Genomic DNA, 23219 nt, shown 5'->3' with positions numbered 1-23219 from the left:
AAGAAAAAAAAAAAAAAACTTATTTGGAGTACAAAAACTAAATGAAAAAATTTAATATGTAAATATATCAACACATTATTTGCAGCCACTGGTTATGTTGTTGTTTGTTTTTTTTTTTTTGACTATGCTACCTGCGACCACCCAATTACTCTTGGCTTTTATCTTTCCTGAACAGTACTGAGGCCTTGAAGATACGCCAAATACTCTTTCTTGCCTCGACTATTGGTAAGATTACCACATAAAACAATGAACAAAACAACCATATGATGATAATAATAACCACTCCCTCCAAAAAGTGAGGGCTGAATATATAGGGACTTGCACCCAAGGGTACAGGTATGACAAAAACCAATATTAGTACAGCAAGAGCAACAAGACCACAATACTTTTTAAATTGATGATCAAGATGCTTATGGTCAATCACTGCATCAAGATTCATATCCAACTCAGAATTACTTGTGCTAGATTCAATATCGACTAGATCTTGTTCAATTTCAGAATCATTTTTATTGTCGTTTGCTTTACTCCTTGCCTTCTCAATTGACTTACTTTCTGCTTCATTTTTTACATCCTTCAGTAGGACCACATCCACCATTACCACCGCCGCATTCTTCTCTCTTTCTCTTTTCTCTGCACTTTCAACCTTGCTTTCTATTTTTCCCAACACCAGCTCTCCATCACTGCTACTATTCTCCACAATCTCCATTTCTTTACTTTTAGGCATTAAGCTTGTTCTGTTCCTGGTCTTTTCAAAGTCAAAATTTGCCGGTGATATTAACGATGCAGTAATTGAAATAATACCTCCAAAAGCCAATGCCACAGCATTTCCAGTAAACGATACCCATTGCAGTGACAAGTTTGTCACAGTAATCTCACCCGTTAATTTATAGCATGCAATCAACCACGCCATAATGGCTAGAACCATGCCCCCAATTGACCCACCAACAGCACCTACTTTGTTTAGGTCTTTCCATACAAATGACAATGCTATAGGGAACACACCAGCTGCAGTGGCGCAGCCCAAAAAGTTAAAGAGCCATCCCATAGATATCTTGGCCGCACCATAAAATATGGAAGCTAAGCAAGACGAGAAAATGGCCCAACCAAATACACTAATCTTGGCTACTCTAACAACTTGATTTGGTTTGGCATCAGGTTTATAGTACCTCTTGTAAATATCGTAGGAAATCAATGTTGATGTCCCAATAAGCTCACCAGAGAAGGAAGAAGTGACTGAAAAGAATATCATAACCAAGATCATTGCTGACCCCGTTTTACCCATGAGATATGTAGCACATGCCACTGGCGGAAGACCTTCACCAACTTCAAAATCAGAAAGTTTGGGGAAATCGGGGTAAACAGTTAATGCTCTTGCACCAAGACCCAAACCTGCACCCATTGCAAAAGGTATAACAAACCAACAAATTGACGCAAAGAAATATGCTCTAGAAGTAATTCTGGGGTCAGCTGCCACTGCCCTAGACAAATATGCTTGGTCATTGACAACCAATCCAAAACCGGTAATACAACTGATAACGGAAAAAATGGCACCTTGCTGCGATCTAAAAGTCAAATATGAACCATGGTAGTTGTCATCAACTGGGGGTAATGACTGCAACATCTCCCACAATTTACGAGGAGATCCAATCTTATCGTTTCCATAATAAACTTCTAGGGTGAACACAATTATGAACACCAAGATAATACAGGTATGTGTGGCATCTGAAATGAATGTTGCCCTCAATCCACCAAAACTCACATACACGGCGCAGCCGAATGGAATGAGGAACAACGTAGCATATTGACTTACACCAGTGACGGCATGGAACACGGCCGAGCCGCCTAGTAAGATACAGCTGCTCACAATCGAATTGCACACAAAGCCACACCACAAGAAACTCAAATGGCCAGCTTTACCGAATCGAAAATACGCCATTTCGGGAAATGTAGTCACCAAATTGGCATTCTTCTTGATTTTGGAAGAGACAACTGAGAACACGCTGACTTGTAACATACCACCGATGGCATACCAGTAACTCCCCGAGATCCCAATATCATATGATTTTACTGCAGATTCCAAAAGAGTTAAACTCCATGTCCAATTTGACAAAATACCGCTTAGTAAAAGTCCAAAACCAACGTTTCTACTGCCACTAACAAACTCATCAACTTTCTTCGAGTTATGGGCACTATACTTGTTTTGGAGAAAAGTGACATAGTTCATCACAATAGCAAAAAATGCACCGCCCCCAACAATAAGGCCGTAGCCAGCTCCTTGAGTTAATGATGGCTCCATTTTTGCTTAAACCTTAGTTGAATATGTTTTTAAAAATACAACAAGCGAAGAAGAAGAAGAAGACGAAGAAGTAGAAGAAGAAATTTAGCAAAGAAGGTCTTTTATGCAATGTTCCCTCCTCATATATCTCGATATGAATATATACATATGTATGTATACATGTATACATGTATAGGTAAAAAACCTCCATTCAAATCGGTGTATATCGACGGACAAAGCCATAGTTTTTTTTTCATTTGTATACCAATATCTCGGGAATCGGCTGGTGAGCTACTGTTTCCTGTGGCAATTCATCCCATCAATAAAACGTGCTTATCATTCCTTGGTTAGTTTTTGAACCTCCCCATTGCTATGAAAATGACACCAAATTTGTTTTACTTTGTGAGGAAAAATGGTATTATTCCGCATACATGTTGTTGGCAACAACGGTTTGAAAGATCTCTACAAACGAATTAACGTTCAATAATATATTTTATCAAGCATCGTCATTGTGGCTCTTGATTGTTAGCAAGGATTAGAAACCATCTAAATTAATTTATCTTTGAGTTCTGACCCAATTATAATCCGAGAACAATGCAAGGGAAAATAGAAAAAGAAACAAAGATATTATTCTATTGTTTGACATATCTATTGTTGTTGCAAAAATTTAGCAATTGGGAAAGGAAGAAGAAGAAGAAGAGTTGACAAAGTAGTTAGTGGAGGGAATATAAAAAAAAAATATATGGTCAATTGGCATATTAATAGATCACGTCAAATTTTGATTGGAAAAGGTGATAAACTGTGGCGGCTGAAAAGATTACACAAATTTGAGTTGAAGCGGTATACATTTTTTTTTTTTTTGCTTCTTTAATTTTTGTTTTTATCTTGTCTTTGTATTTGATCTATATTTTTCATTCCCGTTGACAGATTAAAGAAACTCCTGATTAAAGTCTCCTTTTTTTAGCAAAATAGAATAGAAGTAAGAGCAAAAGTGAAGGACTTTATCAATACCGTTTATTAATAACTATGCGACTACCCCTTAATCATCCTCATTCATTGAATCGTCGTCACTAGCTTCGTCATCATCCTCTTCGTCACTACTACTATCACCATCATCCTCTTCGTCTTCTTCATCTTCCTCTTCATCTTCCTCTTCATCATCGTCGTCTATATGGCTTCCAGAACCACTATCTTCGTCATCTTCTTCCTCGGGGTTGACCTCTGACCACTCTACAAAATTTACTCTCACTATCCTCTTGCTCAAGGGTAACACGAGTGGATCAAATGGGAAATATGCCTCAAGGTCCAAAAACTCTTGTTTCTGCTTAAAGTTGGCCACTGCTGAAGGCATCGCCAAGGTTCCGTTGGTTTGAAGTATCCTTTCGCGCTTGTTGTGCTCAATTATCGAGTAGCAATAGCATACATTCAACTTGGTAGCCAATTTGGCAAATATGTAAACCACTGTTTCGTCGCAAAATTTTAATGGGTTGAATTTTGCAATAATCACACGCTGAAAGAATTTATCAATCTCACACTCCCATTCTGAGTTCGATGGGCCTACAGCGGTATTTTGCTTTCGTAATGTTTCATGTCTGAAACAAAAGATATAGAGTAATGCTTGGAATGCTGAGTAGAATAATTTAAATCTCTCCATCCCCCCTGTTTGTTGCTGCGATTGATTTGTATTGTGATTTCTATTATCATTTCTGCTCGTAGTTTTGTTCTTGTTGTTCTGAAATTCTAATGCCTCTTGCTCCCTCTCCATGATATACTTGTTAATCCATCCCATTAAGTAACTGACAATAAATACGATTTGATGGCGTGAAAGGTTCTTAGCACGAGCAATATATGACGACAAGTACTGCATTGCTTTGAGTCTCTTTTCAAGTATTTCAGAAGGATTAAATGCGACATCAATGAGAAGCACCAAAAACGAGTCGGCTAATTCCGGTTGGAACTGAGTTATATGGAATAACAAGAATTGAATCAGCTTTGTAAAATGCGTTGGCAAAATATGACTTTTGAACAAAGAATTTATAGTGTTAAAAAGAGTAACTCCGTTACCATTACTTATTTCCTCATTAGTAAAGGAAGGTGCGGTTTTTGTCAATAAAAATTGTACTATATTGTCTAGTTTGGAGGACAACATCTTTATCCTCTGTGTTGAATTCTCTGGGTCTACCCACTCAACCTCGCCATCGGCTACGTTGTCGTCCTCGTTCTCCTCTAGATTATCCTTTTCGAGATCTTCTTCATCTCTTTGTTCCTCATCGTCATTATCTTCTTCCTCCTCTTCTCCTTCTTCTTCTTCTTCTTCTTCTTCTTCTCCATTATCTGAGTCCTCCAATAATTCCATATCTTCTTCCTTGCCCTGTATAAGTTGTTCAATCTCATCATCATCTAAGTCATCCAACTCATTCTGTAACTCTACGTCAAGCTTGATGCAACATTCAATAATGAGTTGCCATACGCTAAACTGTAGCTCTGGAGCATAGTCTACAATTCTCAACAAGTTGTCAACATAATTCATAACCTCTACTGTTGAGGAAGAAAAGTGTGGTGGGAAATTGCTCTGTAAAATCTGTGGCAATGAGTTGATGCTTGTTGGTATATATTTAAGAATTTTTTGCAAAACTGTATGGTGGTATTTTGAATTATCTTGCAAAGACGAAATACTTTCAAACTCACGCACTAATTTGTTCATCACCTCGGTGAGAAACTTGGGCATGGTGCTCACCAAGACTGATAAGAAATGGGAATACAAATCTGCAAATATTGAGTACTCCCCGTCGCTTGTATTGCCTTTATCCAACCAGTCATATCGGAGAATTGCAAGAACCATATTGTTGCAAGCTCTATTATCGAGCCGCGATGTGTTGCTAATTAATGCCTTTAAAATGATACTAAAATGAGGTAGTGAAATGGCAGTTGAACTGGTCCTGGGTAGACTAATCTTATCGGTAATTGTATCAATTTGCAAAGAATCGTTCTAAATTGAAGAGCAAAAAGAAAAGGAACTGTTAGTATGCCTCAATAAACCTGTATATGCATATGATAGGATCAATATTGGTAAATTAAAAACAATTGGGTAAAAGTACACCATAGTACACTGTACGTACTCATCCTTCTCTTTCCTCCACCTCCACATTTTTCCCACTTTTCAAAACTTTGATCTTATAAACTTAAATACTTCATTTCATTTGATCCAAAAAAAAAAAAAAAAAAAAAAATTCTGGACATACCTTTTCAAGTGCTGCAAAAGCTGATTTAACATATTGATGATACATTTTCTCTGAAAACTCGCTGTCCGATGAAGATGCTGGCGTTGCTTTTGTTGCAACTTTTTTTGAAGATGGTGCTGGTGATGACAAGTCTGTGCCCTTCATCCTTTTATTTCGAAACTCCTCAATAGTATTTGAGTCTAACTCGACTTCTCTTTTTCGTGATATGGGATCGTGTAATGACATTATTGTAATATGATCATGAACAATCTCTATGGATTATATTTGGTTGATATATATACGTATATGTATATATGTATGTATGTGTATATGTGTGTAGTTATGAACAAAGATGGCTGTAGTTTATTTGATTTTGCCTTTAAAAAGGGGGGGGAAGGGGAAAGAAGATGTCCTTTAGAAGAAAAATGAAAATTATAGAAAGAAGAGAAGAGGTTTAGAGAAAAAAAATAAAAAAAATAAAAAAAATAAAAATAAAAATTAAAGATAAAAATTTTATAAAAAGTTACAAAGAAAAGGTTTTGGTAGACGAGCCGCACTTGTGAGTTTCCACCCCCCCCCCCCTCCGTCAAAGTGCATGGTTCTGCAATATTATAATTTCAATATTTACTTTAATAATCTGGTTAATTTTTCAAAATAGGTTTTCTTTTCAACCAATTATCTTGTTGCAATGTCCACTTCATCCACTATAAATACCATAAAGCTTCGATCAAAAGTACTTTTAAACATATCAGATATACTCGCAAGAGACATTGAGCACAAATTTGGGTGTATAATAGGTTATCAAGATGGTGATAACCTAATAGCGCTGACATCTTTCGAGATATTACCTGATTCAACGGGAAACAGTATTGATACAGAATATTTGTACAAAAGGTACAATCAGCTAAAGCTTGTTTATCCTGAATGTCAATTGATTGGAGTCTATTATTTGGCCAATAGCGGCAGCGGCAGCAGCGGCAGCGGCGGCAGCTGCCTTGACGGCAACACTGATACCAAAGTTGATAACAAGGTTGAATATAACTTGGGTCACCATGGCTCCTTTACACTCGCAATGTGTCAAGAAATACAGCAATTTTGTGCGACATATGGTATACCTTTACCTTCGCTGTTCATCTATCTCATATACCAGCAGCAAAAATGGAAATTTAATGAGGGAACTCTGAAAAATTTGCCTTTTCAGGGATACTTATGCGAGACATCACAGCCAATTGCAACAGAAATCAGTATCAGCGAGACAGAAAGTATTGCAGTGTCTACGATTGTAGACCACAAAGACTACTACTCAGCAAGTGATGCCAACAAAAAACCAACAAAAATTGTTGATATCAAAAAACACGTCGAAGATGTCTCAAATACTCTAAAAAATTTAGAGCAAAAACTTGTGCAGGTATCGAAACCAACAGACACGGAAAACGAGTCGAAATCCGATCTTCGAAGTAGTAAACTATCAAAGAATGAGCCGGTTAGTCGAATTTCGGACCTCGAGAATGCCAAATTATTGAAATTGCAGACCATGCAGTTGGCCCTTTTAACTGAGCAAAAATTGACATTGGAGACTTTACAAAGCCAAGGTGTAAGACATATGCATCCACCATGGGTTGGTCAGTAGCTGGTATTGCAACACACTAGTTCATTCGCGGTTAGAATAGTAAAGAAAATAAAATCTTTAGCACCCGTACTCCTTCTTTACTCGCCTCCCCCTTCCCCCGTCTTCACCACTTATACGTGCATAAATGAATACATCTTTAACAAAACAGAATCTGACTACCAGTGCCTAATTCAAGTTGAATTAATTACACAATTTTTCTTTGTAAAATTGCAGATATTAAATGTAAAATAAAGTTACCGGTTTCTACTTTTGTAGAAAGATTAGAAACAAGAAATAAAAAAAAGAAAAAAAAAACTTATCCACTTAAAAGACCTTGTTTTCTTCATTACTTTGAACTTCTTTACTGAATCTTGTGCAGCAATTTCTTCACAGTATTATCTGTCTTCATTAGTTATAAGGCACATTGACGAAAGCTATTGTTAGAGAAAAAAAAAACGGGAAAAATTAAAACAACACATCAAGGTCAATGTTTTACAAAGCCGTGAAATTTCTGAACAGCACTTCTTTTCGAAATATAGATATGTATACATATATATATGTATGTATGTATGTATATATGTATGTGATACAGTTAGTCACATGAAAAGGCTTAAACAAGATTAGACAAATTGTCCAAATTCTGATGGTGGTCGAGGAGTAAAAAATGTATTAGTATATAGGTTTGAAAGACAAAAAAAAAAAATGAAAAAAATGAAAAAAAGATAATGACACCTACGCGATTCGAACGCGTGCATCTTACGATACTAGAAATCACAACCCTTTCAGGTCAGAAGAACTGTTATATTGTTCTTGAGTCTAGCGCCTTAGACCAACTCGGCCAAAGTGTCTTATTTGTTGAATTATGTTCTATATCGGACCTAAGGTACGATTAGAATAGGGCTCAGAAAACTGACGTCACATTTTGTCATGTGATTTTGTGGCTTAGCGGATGGCAAGATGAGATGCAGCACATACGCTGCGTATTGCTACGTAAATAGTTTTCGTTATGTGTCAAGTCGGACTATATAAGGAGGACTTGCGCTCTCGAATTTAGTTTATAGTTTCTACTTAGAAATCAACTTGCGTTTCAACAAATAAGTGTTTAAGACATTCAAGAGTTTGTAGAAGGTACAACAGTAGTTAGTTGTGCCACATACCACATTCCAACGAACTCATAACCTTGTTGCAAGTTCAAGGTTGACTCAACTATAATATTAAGGACATTATAAATCATCTGGTAGCGTCGCTTCTATAATATTCTTAATATCACCATGAATTCAGACCGGATGGATATCGAACCTCGTCATTTCAGCGTTCCTATGGAAGCCATGGAGGCGTTGATTCGTGACCAGGCTACCATGTTTGCCAAGATGATTGAGACAATGAATGCAGATAGGTTTAAGGCTGGTACAGAGTCGAACCCCGCGGCCTTGTTCAATCCGCGTAATCCCGCGAAGTTGAAGAAGTTTATTTCCGAGGTCGAGACGAAGGCTCAATTTCACGACAAATATCGGGATAATAAGGTGGCTTATGCTCAAATATTCATGGTGGGTAGTATAGTTGATGATTGGGTGAAGAAGAATCCAGGTGTTTGGCAGCTTAGCTGGAATGAGTTCCGGACCAAGCTTTATACCTCATTCTTAGATCCATCTTACGTCGATAAACTCGAAGTTAAGTTGGAGGCTTTGAAGCAGAAGGGTACGGTGGAAAAGTACGTCGAAGAGTTTACGGCACTTAAATCACAATTGCCTGAAGGTCTTAGGTCTGAAAGATCCTATAAGCGTGTTTTTGTTATGGGATTGAAGAGTGCTATTAGATCTCCGTTGATGGGTAAGTTGCCAAATGACGATGTATCTCTTAACGAGATTATGAATGATGCCCTTTTGCAGGATGCTGGTGTGCAAGTTGGCTGGAAGGATGGTTCTAAAGAGAACGCTGATAGAGCCAACACTGGGAGAGTATATGAAGACCCAGATGCGATGGAATTGGATGCTGTTTCTGTTAGGAAACTCAGAAAGCTGGAAAAGCAGTTGTTAAAGGCGAATAATGGCTGTTTTAATTGTCGTAAGACTGGGCATATTGCGAAGTTCTGCCCATTGCGTGGAAAGACCTCGGGTAAATCTTCAGGAGACTCAAAAAACTAGTTAAGTCTCTAGAGCTGGGGGACGTTAAACCAAACAGCTTGGCACTGGAGTCCGGTAGACGTACCGTGACATTTGATCAAGTTTCGGTTCGGCGTCCGGAGGAGGTGCGCGCGGAGTTGGGAAGTGTGGTAACGCGTGACGATGCTAAGAGGAATGAACTCGTACAAGAGGTACCGAGTTTGAGGGCTGATTGTAACTTGGATGAGTTAGATGAAGCTGCACGGCTGACGGACGTCAGTGGATCCCAAGGTCGGGATGGTGACTCGCAAGAGTTGAAAGAGCTTGAGCTCTTTGAGGTTTCAGTGAGGAAGGGGTTTGATCCGGAGAAGGTCATTCCGCCACCTCCCATTGAAAATAGTAAGTTTTATGTTCCGGTGGTAATGACACTGCCTTCGGTTAAAGGCAGGGAATGCATGGCATTGATAGATTCCGGTTCGGGCGCAGACTTGGTGCTGGCTGAGTTTGTGGGAGGGAAGATCGATAGTCTCCCTCAGGATACTTGCTTATGCGACGTGGTAGTTGCATTCGGTGCAAGTAGGCAAGTGACCAAGAGAGTGTTGCTTGAGTTTAGTATTAACGGTATACATTTCAGCCGTTGGTTTATGGTTGTCCCAGGGTTTTCCAAAGATATGGTATTGGGACTAGGATTCGTCGGTGAACACGAGAATTTGATCTCATTCAAAAAGAGATCCTTTGCCGGAGTTAGCAAAGAGAACCCTCTTGGGTTGGTTGACAGCGAGGAATTCGTTGAGGCAGTTGAAAATGCTGCGGAAGTTGGTGTGTTCACATTAAAGACGGAGGAAGTTGGTGAGGAGTTGCCGAGGGATCCAAATGGTTTGTTTCCCGACCTCATCAAGGATTATAAGGACATATTTCTTCAAGAGTTGAAGGAAACGCCGGTGTCTAGGGGGAAATGGGATCATCGGATTAATGTGATTCCATACGTAACGGCCCCGAGTGGAAAGCAGTATCCACTAGGTAAACCAGAGTTTGCGGAGCTTAAGTCTCAGGTCAAGAAGATGCTTGATGCTGGTTTGATTAGACAGTTGGGCGTGGGAGAATCTGACTTCAATTCCCCTGTGTTGTTTGTCCGTAAGAAAGATGGTTCTTACCGGATGTGTGTGGATTATCGGTTATTGAATTTAACGGTAGTTCAGAAACAATTTCAGATGCCAGTGGTTGAACAGTTGATTAAGGAGGTGTCAGGTTATCGGTATTATTCCACTTTGGATATGACACAGAGTTTCCATCAGATCCGTTTGGACGATGAGACTAGTCATGTTACCGCTTTTACAGCATTCGGCAAGAAGTTTGCTTATAATGTATTGCCATTTGGGTTTACCAACGCTCCAGCTATTTTGCAGGAAACGGTTTCTCAGTTAATTCAGGAGATACCTGGTTGTGTAAACTATATTGATGACATTATTGTCTACTCTAATTCTATAGAGGACCACAGAAAGTCATTGCAGATGTTGTTTGAAGCGTTCAGAAGAAACAAATTCTTCTTTAAAGGTTCCAAGTGCGAATTGGGCGTATCGAGGGTGACCTTTTTAGGTCATGAAGTGGGTATGAAGGGAACACGAATTCCTGAAGCTCAGTTGAAAGCTATTGCTGCTCTTAAGACACCAGACAATCCAAAGGACATGAGAAGTGCGTTGGGTTTCTTTAATTATTTCCGCCACTACATTGAAAATTTTTCACAAGTCGCTGCTCCGTTATATGAGTTCGCTACCAAACGTAAAGTTCAGTTTACTAAGGTGCACGAGGAAGCGTTTGAAAAATTGAGAAGGAAATTGTTGAAATCTGAGTTGTTAATCAAGGTTAATTATGACCTAAAACCAGTGAGTTTCCAGTTGGAAGTTGACGCTTCACATCATGCGATTGGTGCAGTTCTTACACAGGTTCATAATCAAGAGGTAGTCGGGGTCATTGAGATGGTTTCCCGTTCCCTAACGGTTGCTGAACGGAATTATCCTATTAGGCAGAAGGAGTTGTTACTGATTGTGTTTGCTGTTAAGAAGTTCAGGCATTATATTTTAGGCTACGAAACGGTGGTGTATACAGATCACCAAAGCTTAGAAACGCTATTTGCTTCGAATACTCGTCCAGAGTCGGAACGAATTATTCGTTGGCTAGAATCGTTGCAAGAGTGTAATCTCAAGGTTCGGTATCGAAGTGGAGAAGAAAACGTTCTTGCTGATGTGTTATCGCGTTTGGTAGATGCTGGTAAGGTTGAGGTTGACGACTTAGATGCTACAGTCAACGAGGTAATAGAATCGGGAGAAACTGTTACCCAGGTATTACGACAACGAAATGTTGTGGATCAGATAAAGGCTTCGTACGACACGGATGCTTATTTATCACAGATTTTGAAGTTACTTCAAGATACGGATCGCGCAAGGAATCCAATTCCCCCGGAATTAAAGAGTGCGATCAAGAAATATTCTTTGAGAGATGGTGTGTTATATTACAATACGCAGGGTGGATCAAAGCCAGTTGTGGGTAAGTCGGTAGCAATGTTGGTATTGGATAAGGTGCACTCGTTTGGGCATTTTGGAATAACCAAATGTTATTTTGCAATACAGCCATATTTATTTGTTCCTAAGTTGCTTGAGGTTGTGACGGATTATGTGAACTCATGTGATCATTGTCAGCGAGCTAAGGCGATTCACGGTTCAGTTGGCGGTTTAATGTTGCCTAGTGATGTACCTAAGGATGTGTTCAGTACTATCCACTTAGACTTTGTGACAGGTATCCCTACAACACCTGAAGGATATGATTGCATTTTGGTGGTTGTGTGCGCGTTGACGAAGTATTGTGTGTGCATCCCGACGAGGAAAAAGTCAAAGGTTATTCAAACTGCCAAGTTATTGATTGATGAGGTATTTTCAGTGTTCGGTGTTCCAGATGTGATCAAGTCAGATAAGGATATTCAGTTTATGAATAGTATCATGAAATATGTGTTCGAGTATTATCAGATTGATTTCAGGACTACAAGTACTAACAACCCATCTACGAATGGTCAGGTTGAGGCTTTAAATAAGGTGGTTATTCAGACAATTAAGAGTTTTTGTCATCGGGAACATGCCTTGTGGTCTCATTACTTGAAGGTTGTGCAGTTTGCTATTAACACGAATTATGCTCCTGCTATACGCATGACACCTTATCAGGCTGTGTTTGGACGTCTTCCAAGAGATCGTACGGGTATATTGGATATCAATATGCAGCACAGTAGTATGTCGGCTGAACTGTTAGTTCGGCGTGCTGAGGCGGTTCACGCTCAGATTAAAGATACTATGTCTTTGAGTCAGGACGTAATGGCCCGCAAGGCTAACAGGGGGAAGAATCCTGTTCGCTTTGAAGTTGGTGATATGATTTTGCTTCATAGAGAAGCGTATTGGCGACCAGGAAAATATAGGAAGTTGACGGATGTTTATCATGGCCCGTTTAGGTTGGTTAAGAAGATCAATGACAATGCTTTTGAAGTTGACCTACCTAGCATGAACAAGAAGGATCGGGTAATTAATGTCAAATACTTCCGTAAATACATTGAACAGCGTGGTGTGTTCAAGGAGCCGCCAGTTAATTTGGTTGAAGCTGAGGCCAGAGTAAAGGAATTGAGTGCAATACTTGGTTACGATGCAGAGAATTTTGAATTTGATGTTACATGGGTTGGTTGCAGGCCTGGACATGGTTCTACAGTTCCTATTGCTTGGTTTTATCAGAAAGTGCCAAAAGGGTTAAGAGACACGTTGATTGCTAATGCCATAGACTTCCTTGGAGATCGCTTTAAGGATGCTGATGCTGACGTTGAGGATCCGGAAGAGGAGGTTTGATTTAACAAGGGGGTGATGTTCTATATCGGACCTAAGGTACGATTAGAATAGGGCTCAGAAAACTGACGTCACATTTTGTCATGTGATTTTGTGGCTTAGCGGATGGCAAGATGAGATGCAGCACATACGCTGCGTATTGCTACGTAAATAGTTTTCGTTATGTGTCAAGTCGGACTATATAAGGAGGACTTGCGCTCTCGAATTTAGTTTATAGTTTCTACTTAGAAATCAACTTGCGTTTCAACAAATAAGTGTTTAAGACATTCAAGAGTTTGTAGAAGGTACAACAGTAGTTAGTTGTGCCACATACCACATTCCAACGAACTCATAACCTTGTTGCAAGTTCAAGGTTGACTCAACTATAATATTAAGGACATTATAAATCAAATTAAAAACATTACTGTTTTATTACAACAAATACTACTATTTGTATTGGTTAGGTGAATTAGACATTGAAATGTATATATATGTAATGTGATAGTAAAGTTAAAGGAAAGCTGTTTTAGTTGGTTTAGTTAAAGACTCAGAAAACAGTTTGAATAGTCTGCGCAAAAAGTTTAACTATAAAAAACAAGAGGATTTTGCTCATAAGAATTGGTTTTAACTTTGGTTTTAGAAAGTAGAGAATTTCGTTTAAAAATATTTAGTTTACACATAGTTAAGTTTTTTTCGAATTTTGATATATAAAAAACAATTTAAAAAAAAAAAATAGAAAAGAATAAATCAAGAGTATGTATTGCAAACCAAATTGAAAGTTTTTCTGCTTTTTGTCTAAGATTCGAATAGAGGATTCAATATTCAGAGCAGCTGGTTGGTGTTCGTACGAGTTCTGTTGACTGTGAACTACCAAAACATGTTCAGCAAGATAGAATAACGATATTTAAAAAATTAAAAAAAAATTAAAAAAAAAATGAAATCGCAAAGAAAATGAAAATTAAACACGAAAATTGAAATCTCAATTGGAGTATATTTATTGTTTTCTTATTCCGTTTATTGATGTTTGGTATGTTGTAATCAGTTGTTGCTAACTTGCTTGATGGTTACTAGTCTCTTTAGTGGCAAAAACGAAGTTGCAATGCACCGGGATATAAAAGCAGAAGGAAACTGTTAAACAAACAACTTTCGTGAACTCTACGTGTTGTTCAAGTATAAATTGTATGTGTATGTGTAGGTGTATGTGTATGTCTAGGTGTATGTGTAGGTGTATGTGTATGTGTATGTGTAGGTGTATGTGTATGTGTAGGTGTAGGTGTATGTGTAGGTGTAGGTGTATGTGTAGGTGTATGTGTATGTGTAGGTGTATGTGTAGGTGTATGTGTAGGTGTAGGTGTATGTGTAGGTGTATGTGTATGTGTATGTGTAGGTGTATGTGTATGCTTAAACTAAGCCGATTTAGAAAGTAATTCAGACTGCCAAGTTGTTTATTGATACAAATGTGTTTCCGGAACTAGATGCTCTTAGTAAGATAAGATTTGATAGATATATTCAATTTCCAAAAAATCGATCCAGAATTGCCTTGAGCCGTGCATTCTTTCCGCATCCATAAAGTAAAGACCTATAACAATTGAAAAAAAAGGGATTCATTGTAATCACAAATCCTCTTTATACATCACATTTATTCCTCCATTCACACTGTGCCGGCCATATTCCTCACTCTCTTTCTTCCTCTGTCTTTCAATTTGTGTAGTAGTTTCAATGGTTTGGTAGAAACAGAGACAAAGGAGATATGCTGCAAATTGCTTAATTTAACATTTTCTATGAAAAACGCAAAAAAATAAAAAAATAAAATAAAATAAAATATGAAGAGTTTATTGCCGCATCATAAAGAATGTAGCTCGTAATAGACTGTCCAACATTGACATTCAACCACAATAAGCAGTGTGAGTCTTGCTAAACTTGCAATACAAACCTTTACAAGAGATGATCCATTTCTTCATCTGAGTATCTTGGAATATAAAAATAAAGGGGTTAAAATGCATTGGTGTAAAAGTTTGAGAGCCAAAAAAATAAAAAAAAAATGAAAAAAAAATTTTATAAAAAAAGATAATGACACCTACGCGATTCGAACGCGTGCATCTTACGATACTAGAAATCACAACCCTTTCAGGTCAGAAGAACTGTTATATTGTTCTTGAGTCTAGCGCCTTAGACCAACTCGGCCAAAGTGTCTTATTTGTTGAAAAATAAATGTTGCTAAACAAAATAAATATGTAATATGCAAATTATAAAGCTCACCATGATGATGAATATATGCTACGAGTTTTCACTTGCCAAATAAGTCATGTACAATTCAAATTCTATTCTTATCATAAAGTAACCTTAGTTTTTTTTTCCTAAAACACTTTCTATTGTATTGCCGTAAATTGTTTGTTTATTGTCAAAAACATGGTAATTGTACCTCGAGTGAAAGTGTTTTGGAAAAATTCGCAGCAATAACTCACGAAATAATTGTTTACTTTTTGTTCAAGTGAATTTTGTAACAATTTGTTTAAAACACCATATTTGAAAAAAAGAAAACAAAAAATCCATAACAAAAAAAAAGGAACAGATTCCATTTGATTTACTCAAGAACATGGTTCTTTTTTTTTACACGGAGTTAGTAGTTTTTTTTTTTCTAAATTACATCCAGGGGCAACTTCGGGTCATTTCCTTGACTTTGTAAATAGAATTTGTATAAAAAAGAGTTTAGAATATTGAGATTACATCCTACTTTATCTATTATATACAGAGAAGTGCAATATATATATATATACATTGATATTTATATATTTATTGATATGAAGAGAAAGAAAAAGAAAACAAAGAATGCTACAATCTTTGAGATACCGGATGAACTTGATCTCCATTTATTCATTTACTAAAAGAAAAGGTTACATGTCATTGGCTAATTGAATTTTTGTAATAATTTTAGGTTCATTTTTGCTTTTGCTTTTGCTTTTGCTTTTGTATTTGTATTTGTATATGTTTCATTTAATCTATTATAAATAGAAAAAGAGAAAAAGAAACTTATGCCAAATCGTTCAACAACAAATGCCTTCACCCTTCAAAATACATAATACAGCTTTACGTTCCACATCCATACCAAACTCAAACTTGACACAATTAAAGGACCAGCCAACCCCTTTCCCAACTTGGTGGTTCCGTAGATCAACCATTCGCTCAAGAAATGCCAAGCAGCGACAACATACGTCAATTGAGTCAATGTATAGACCTGAGGATTAGTTATATTGTAAGCTCCATAAAGACGCACTAACGAGGTGATCAATGTCCATGTTCCAAAAGTACGTGCTGACAAGTTGGTAACCTCTTGTGGTTTGGCATTGTAGACCCTGCGAGTTAATGCCAAGTCACGTTGATAGGATTGAAATGAGTTGAAGATTGAGACGATAGATATGAAAAGTAGCCAATATGGGAGTTTCCCACCGCGTGTGTATGGTAGAATAGAATCAATTCCAATTGACATTATATACTGTTCAAAGGTCAATAGTAAGGATGCGTTAGTGTATGGGGGGGTAACTGCTATTAAGAGTAGCAAGTAAAAGGAAAAGTAAAAAAAGAAGAAGAAGAAGAAGAAGAAGAAGAAGAGGAAGAACAACAACAATTATAACAATAATACTAGTAAGGTAGTGGTGCTATTGATAGCTATATATGTAATTACAAAGGAAATTCAAGAGTTGAGCAAAAAAAAACAAAAATTTACGATTTAGCGACGCGAAAATAGAGCACCAATCTCAAAAAAGAAAAACTGAAAAATTAAAACAGAGTAGTCTCCGTTAAGGACCAGAAAACCAAAAGATATGGTGCAAAATAGATACGAAAAGATCTAGTTTCAGACACCAGGCCGTTGACAAGAACTCCTATATAAAATTGCTTAAAATCATAATTTGAGCTTTGAAAAAAAAAAAAAAAAAAATTAAAGTCAATTTATAACTAAAATGTATATAAAAAGAATGAAAGAGTTAGAATGTATTTGGAAAGAAACAAAGAAAAGAAAAAAAAAGAAAAGTTATTTTAATGACGATGGCAAGGAGTTGAAAAACTTTCTCATTTAGGCTGTTGGATCTTGTACTTGTGCTACTTTTGTAGGATCTCTATCCCTCAACACATCAACAACTGGGCCTAATAACCTCTGAAAACCAGATTTGCCTAATGTAGCAACAATGACATTGTTTAATGCAGTGACTGTAGCTTGTCTGGGCAAGTCTTTGATCAATGCCAATTCACCAAAATAGTCACCTTTAGTCAATTTTTTGATCTCACCGTATTTTTCACTCGAGACGAGACAAGTACCACTTTCAATTAAGTAAAAGTTTTCACCTTGTTCCCCTTCAGTGACAATCTTATCTCCTTCTTTGTGTATCTCTGTGAACAATGCGTCGGCCAATTTGGAACGCTCAAGATCAGTTAATGATTTCAAAATATCAATATCCTTGAGAAAGTCTTCATACATCAATCTTCTGTTGAAAGTACCTTCCAACAAGATACGACGGAATGTCAACCTGTCCAATGCCCAAAGAGTGACATCTGATGCGGCGATTGCAGTAGCAGCTCTAGGTGCGTTATACATCAATGCCAATTCACCAAATGACGAGCCATCACTGCTGGAGTTGACCTTGGAGTCATTAACATAGAAATCAACATTACCCTTTTCGATAATGTAGAAAAAGTCACCTACATCTCCTTGTTTGATAATAACATCGTCCTTTTTAAACTTTTTGGATTGCAAGGCTGAAATGACGGTCTTTTTCGATTTAGTGTCCAATTGTTTAAAGAGAAAGTTGTTTTGAAGGCTTTTGGCCAAATCTTGTTCCTCAGCTTCGGATAAGTTATTTTGTGGTGGTTTCCAATCCTCAGACTTTAATTTTGCAGGGTTCAACGCTTCTGCTGAAACAGATGTTCTTCTATTGGCGTTGAATGCAATGGGTATTTTCTGCAAATTGGCTTTGTTCTGCACTTGTTCTTGTGATTGTGTTTGAGGACCACTTGCCTTAACAGTGGGATCTTCAGGGCTGATTTCTTTTGTAGGAGGTGCTTGGTCAAAGTGGTCGAGTTCAAAATTAGACTTGAAGATACCGTGACCTTGCTTTTGACCCGATGTTTTAACATCGTCATCATGAGTCAGGTGTGGATCATTTGTACCAAAGGGAGATTTGAAACTAGGTCCTTGTTCATTTGAGAATGCAGTTGGTCCTCCTGCAGCTGCTGACGATCTCGATATAGACGAGGATGATTGTAATGCAAAGCCATTTACATTTGGAAACAAGTCTATACCGGCATCTTTAGCTTTTGATCGCTGTGACCACAAGTGGTTTCTTTGGCCTTGTAGTTTGTTGTTGAAGTAGTTTGCACAGAATTGTAGGACGTCTTCAGGATTCTTTGACAAAATCTCCTTTTGCAATTGCGATAATTCCTCAGTGGCAAATCCTTGGTTGTTAGCGTAAGACATTGTTTGTTTTCTATCCAATTGGTTGGTTGATTGAGAGGTTGATTGATAGGTTGAGAGGTTGATGTATTGGGTTGTTGGTTGTTAGTTGTTAGTTGTTGGTTGTTTATTGGTATGTGATTGTAATTTGCCAATTGAGAGAAAGTGTATGAACTATACTTAACTGAAAGAGCGTATGAGACACAGCGTTGGGAGGGAGGGGTCAAGGTTTATCGATGATAAGTTGTGTGGAGTTGAAAGGAGAGAGAGAGAGGGAGAGAGAGGGAGAGGGAGAGGGAGAAAAAAAAAAAGGGCAAAGATTGTCGATTGCAATTGCGCTTTCACCTTTGCAGAACAAGAGAGAGAGAGAGAGAGAGAGAGAGAGAGAAAGAGAGAGAGAGAGAGAGAGAGAGAGAGAAAGAGAGTTAATGCCATTTGCATTTATATCTAACATTGTCTGCCCTGTATAGGTGTTGAAAAAGGGGAGGGTTACAATTAAAAGATATAATAAAGAAATGGAAAGTTTACTCTTCTTACTATATAAGCATCGTGTGGCTGAATAATGTTATTGTTGGTTAGATTGCAAAGCAAAAGCGATTTGATCTTATTCAGATTCAAATTTAGATATATATATATATATACATGGAAATGGGAGAGTCAACTATAGTGACTAATTTCTCGGAGTATCATCAAAGCATTGAATCACGTGAATAGAAAAAAAGTGAATGGGCGAGCAAAAGAGTGGTCTTATTAAAAATAAAATAAAATCAAAAGTAACAGCATCACGTGATTTAAATTTAGATTTAGATTTAAAACCAAAAGTACACTACTTTATTGCAGAACTATCTCAACTTTCATACTAGATTCCTATTTGGGAAGTCTAGGTCAACTGGTGAAATTAGCTTGCTTTCATCAATTTTCTTAATTTCTTATTTCATTCTTAGATGTGTTGTGTTGCCGAAAGCGAGGTAAAAAAAAAAAAAAGATGAGGAATGTTGCAAAATTGTCCCCAAGTGCACGCATTGTTACTATACAACTTTTATTGTTTGTATTTTTTATTTTTGAGGTAAAGCGGGAAGTGGGAAAAAAACAAAAAGAATGGCGCGAAGTGGAGGAAATATTTAACACGTCACTACTACTACTACTCCATTATAAGCATGGACAATACAACTTCTCTAACAAAATTCTTTCTTTCTTTCTTCCTTCCTTCCTAAAAATTAAAAAATAAATAAAAAATAAATTAAAAAATAAATTTAAAAAAAAGAAATTTTTTTGACTTATTCACAGCTTCTAGTAAATTCCATAAGCTCTAATAGTACACATGGTAGCACACAGTTAAGGCTACTTACGTATATACATAAACACTCTTTTATAGAACATATATACGTAAGCAATTAGGCTGCAAAAATTGTTGTTGTTGTTGTTGTAGTAGTACTAGTATAGAAGAGAAGCATCTTTGCAAGTGGCAAAGATCACAACGTGGTAGGTAATAGGAGTAGAAGCAGAAAGAAGAACAAGAACAAGAAGAAGCAAAAAGTGAGATAAAAAAAACAAAGAAAGATAAAGTGGACACGTAAGTAATACAGTACAGCGGTGGCAAATATACATTTCTAACACAACCGACATTTGCATTTTTTGTTTGCACCTATGTACACTTGTAAAGATACCAGATTGTAACTTGTCTCTAGTAGAATTATGATGCTGTGCTATTCCATGTTTTGACAATAAACCACTATTCTAACCACGTTTACTATTCCTTATTATCGTTATTGTCTGTTGTGTAGTGTTTGCCCGCTGAAAAGTTACTATTCCACGAATTCTCTTTTGCATTTCCAATTTAATATTTATAATATTTTTTATTTTTTATTTTTTATTTTTTATATTTTATATTTTATATTTTATATTTTATTTTATTTTTGAAAAAAAAAATATTGACGTGGAGACTACGAGAATAAAGAGCGAGCAAGAAAGAGGATCAACAAAGACAGCGCTGATATAAATTGAATTGAAAAATCACAATTTACCCACGAAATTTTCCTTTTTTTTTTTTTTTAATTTTTTTCTCCCCCACTCTTTAGTTTAATATTTCATCTCCCAACACACAGCATAATACCATGAGATCAAGTCAATCTTCTTGGTTCCCACGTATAGGGCTACTCTACGTAGCCTTGGTTATGTTGATTCCATTTTTGGTTTCACCTAAAAACGCTTTTGCAGTAGCCGCTGCTTCTGACGACGACAGTGCAACTGACAATTACGGTACAGTTATTGGTATCGACTTGGGTACAACCTACTCATGTGTAGGTGTTATGAAGAATGGTAAAGTTGAAATCTTGGCCAATGACCAAGGTAACAGAATCACTCCTTCGTACGTGTCATTTAACGCCGACGAAAGATTGGTTGGTGATGCCGCCAAGAATCAAGCTGCCTCCAATGTCAACAATACCGTGTTTGACATTAAAAGATTAATTGGTTTGAAATACAATGATGACACCGTGCAGAAGGAATTGAAGCATTTGCCATTCAAGATTGAAAACAAAGGTAATAAACCCGTTGTTAAAGTTGAGTTCAATGGTGAAGAAAAGACTTTTTCACCAGAGGAAATTTCTGGTATGATTTTGTCCAAGATGAAGAATATTGCTGAAGAATACCTCGGCAAAAAGGTTACCCACGCTGTTGTCACCGTGCCAGCCTACTTTAACGATGCCCAAAGACAAGCTACTAAGGATGCTGGTACCATTGCTGGTTTGAATGTCTTGAGAATTGTTAACGAACCAACCGCAGCAGCTATTGCTTACGGTTTGGACAAGACCAACGAAGAGAAACAAATTATCGTTTACGACTTGGGTGGTGGTACTTTTGACGTTTCCCTCTTATCCATTGAAGGTGGTGTTTTCGAAGTCTTGGCCACTGCCGGTGACACACACTTGGGTGGTGAGGATTTCGACCACAAGATTGTTAGACACTTGGCTAAACAATTTAAAAAGAAGCACAATATTGACATTTCATCAAACGCCAAGGCCATTTCTAAATTGAAGAGAGAAGCTGAAAAGGCCAAGAGAACTTTGTCATCACAAATGTCCACCAGAATTGAGATTGACTCATTTGTTGATGGTATCGACTTTTCCGAAACCCTCTCTAGAGCCAAGTTTGAGGAATTGAACATTGCTGCATTCAAAAAGACTTTGAAGCCAGTGGAACAGGTTTTGAAGGATGGTAACGTTAAGAAGTCAGACATTGATGATATTGTCCTTGTTGGTGGTTCTACTAGAATCCCTAAGGTGCAAGAATTGTTGGAAAACTTTTTTGATGGTAAAAAAGCTTCCAAGGGTATTAACCCAGACGAGGCTGTTGCTTATGGTGCTGCTGTTCAAGCTGGTGTCTTGAGTGGTGAAGAAGGTGTCGACGATATTGTCCTTTTGGATGTCAACCCATTGACTTTGGGTATTGAAACCTCAGGTGGTGTTATGACCACTTTGATCAAGAGAAACACTGCTATCCCAACCAAGAAATCACAAATCTTTTCGACTGCAGCTGACAACCAGCCAACTGTCTTGATTCAAGTTTATGAAGGTGAAAGAACCATGGCTAAGGACAATAACAGATTAGGTAAATTTGAGCTTACCGGTATTCCACCAGCACCAAGAGGTGTTCCACAAATTGAAGTTACATTTTCTTTGGATGCTAATGGTATCTTGAAGGTTGAAGCAGCTGACAAGGGAACTGGTAAATCAGAAAGTATCACCATCACAAATGAAAAGGGTAGATTGTCCAAGGATGAAATTGACAGAATGGTTGAAGAGGCTGAGAAATATGCTCAACAAGATCAAGAATTGAAGGAAAAGATTGAAGCCAGAAACTCATTGGAAAACTATGCTCATCTTTTGAGAGGTCAATTGAATGACAAATCAGAGACAGGTTTAGGTTCCAAATTGGATGAGGAAGATAAAGAAACATTGGATGATGCTGTTAAAGAGACTTTGGAATTCATCGAAGACAACTTTGACACAGCTACTGCTGAAGAGTTTGAAGAGCAGAAACAGAAGTTGGTTGACATTGCTAACCCTATAACTGCCAAATTGTATGGAGGTGCAGGTGGTGAGGCAGGTGGAGCTGGTGGAGATGCCAAATTCGGCGATGACGATTCAGATGATGAATTGGACCACGACGAATTGTAATTTCAAAATATTCTCTTCACCGCCCACTTTCCCCTTTTCTCTCTCTCTCTCTCTCTCTCCCCTCCCTCCCCCTTAGATGAATATAGATCTGTACTAGTAAAATAAGGAATATATACACATATTAAGTAAAGAGAAATATAATACCAGCGTTGAAAAATTGAAATGGATCATTTTGATTGCATTCGTAGCTGCATCCATAGTCGCTAGTTGGTGTGTGTTTGGCGGGGAGGTGGGGGAGGGGGGGGGGAAAAAGTGAAATGGGACTTTTTTTTGTTTTCTGCAATTTTTTGTTTTTTTTTTTCAATACTTTTTCATCTTTCTTTGTTCTCGTTTGTTCTCTTTTGCATTTGCCCTTAGAAACAAAAGTGCGGCAGTCTGTGGTTTAAGGTGTATAGCCAAAAAGAAAAGAACAATACAAAATATAAAATAAAAAAATATAAAATAAAAAAAAAATATTAAGAAAAAAGAAAAAAGAAAAAAGAAAAAGAAGGAAAAGTAGAGTTGGAGTCACTCCATATAAAAATTTCATCTCTT

At 37.4% G+C, this 23219-nt stretch overlaps 6 protein-coding genes and 2 non-coding genes across 8 annotated transcripts; 2 read left to right on the top strand and 6 right to left on the bottom strand. All coding sequences in view use genetic code 12, as the record gives it.

Annotated features, from left to right (window-relative positions):
* Nucleotides 1-145: 145 nt before the first annotated feature.
* DUR4 (urea permease) lies at nt 146-2296 on the bottom strand (the record flags this gene model as incomplete). Its single annotated transcript, XM_001528601.1, has 1 exon — nt 146-2296. One exon carries the CDS (start codon nt 2294-2296, stop codon nt 146-148), a length of 2151 nt encoding a protein of 716 aa, XP_001528651.2.
* A 1018-nt stretch (nt 2297-3314) lies between these two features.
* RRN3 (DNA independent RNA polymerase I transcription factor) lies at nt 3315-5742 on the bottom strand (the record flags this gene model as incomplete). Its single annotated transcript, XM_001528600.2, has 2 exons — nt 3315-5264; nt 5518-5742. 2 exons carry the CDS (start codon nt 5740-5742, stop codon nt 3315-3317), a joined length of 2175 nt encoding a protein of 724 aa, XP_001528650.2.
* A 442-nt stretch (nt 5743-6184) lies between these two features.
* Nucleotides 6185-7126, top strand: PVL30_001137 (uncharacterized protein; the record flags this gene model as incomplete). The annotated part of the gene is made up of 1 exon (XM_001528599.1): nt 6185-7126. One exon carries the CDS (start codon nt 6185-6187, stop codon nt 7124-7126), a length of 942 nt encoding a protein of 313 aa, XP_001528649.2.
* Nucleotides 7127-7831: 705 nt separating this feature from the next.
* PVL30_001136 lies at nt 7832-7953 on the bottom strand. The gene has a single exon. It is a non-coding gene; the product is annotated as a tRNA-Leu (tRNA).
* A 7179-nt stretch (nt 7954-15132) lies between these two features.
* On the bottom strand, nt 15133-15254 carry PVL30_001135. Its single transcript has one exon. It is a non-coding gene; the product is annotated as a tRNA-Leu (tRNA).
* Nucleotides 15255-16128: 874 nt separating this feature from the next.
* ERG28 (ergosterol biosynthesis protein) lies at nt 16129-16548 on the bottom strand (the record flags this gene model as incomplete). The annotated part of the gene is made up of 1 exon (XM_001528596.1): nt 16129-16548. One exon carries the CDS (start codon nt 16546-16548, stop codon nt 16129-16131), a length of 420 nt encoding a protein of 139 aa, XP_001528646.2.
* Nucleotides 16549-17133: 585 nt separating this feature from the next.
* Nucleotides 17134-18531, bottom strand: BCY1 (cAMP-dependent protein kinase regulatory subunit; the record flags this gene model as incomplete). Its single annotated transcript, XM_001528595.1, has 1 exon — nt 17134-18531. One exon carries the CDS (start codon nt 18529-18531, stop codon nt 17134-17136), a length of 1398 nt encoding a protein of 465 aa, XP_001528645.2.
* Nucleotides 18532-20621: 2090 nt separating this feature from the next.
* On the top strand, nt 20622-22685 carry KAR2 (ATPase with role in protein import into the ER; the record flags this gene model as incomplete). The annotated part of the gene is made up of 1 exon (XM_001528594.1): nt 20622-22685. The coding sequence occupies one exon, from the start codon at nt 20622-20624 to the stop codon at nt 22683-22685; it is 2064 nt and encodes a 687-aa protein (XP_001528644.1).
* Between the last annotated feature and the right edge of the window lie 534 nt (nt 22686-23219).

The sequence above is a fragment of the Lodderomyces elongisporus genome, chromosome 1 (assembly GCF_030384665.1).
Source record: "Lodderomyces elongisporus chromosome 1, complete sequence".
Taxonomy (NCBI): Eukaryota; Fungi; Ascomycota; class Pichiomycetes; order Serinales; family Debaryomycetaceae; genus Lodderomyces; species Lodderomyces elongisporus.
This window is presented reverse-complemented; position numbering and strand designations above follow the sequence as displayed.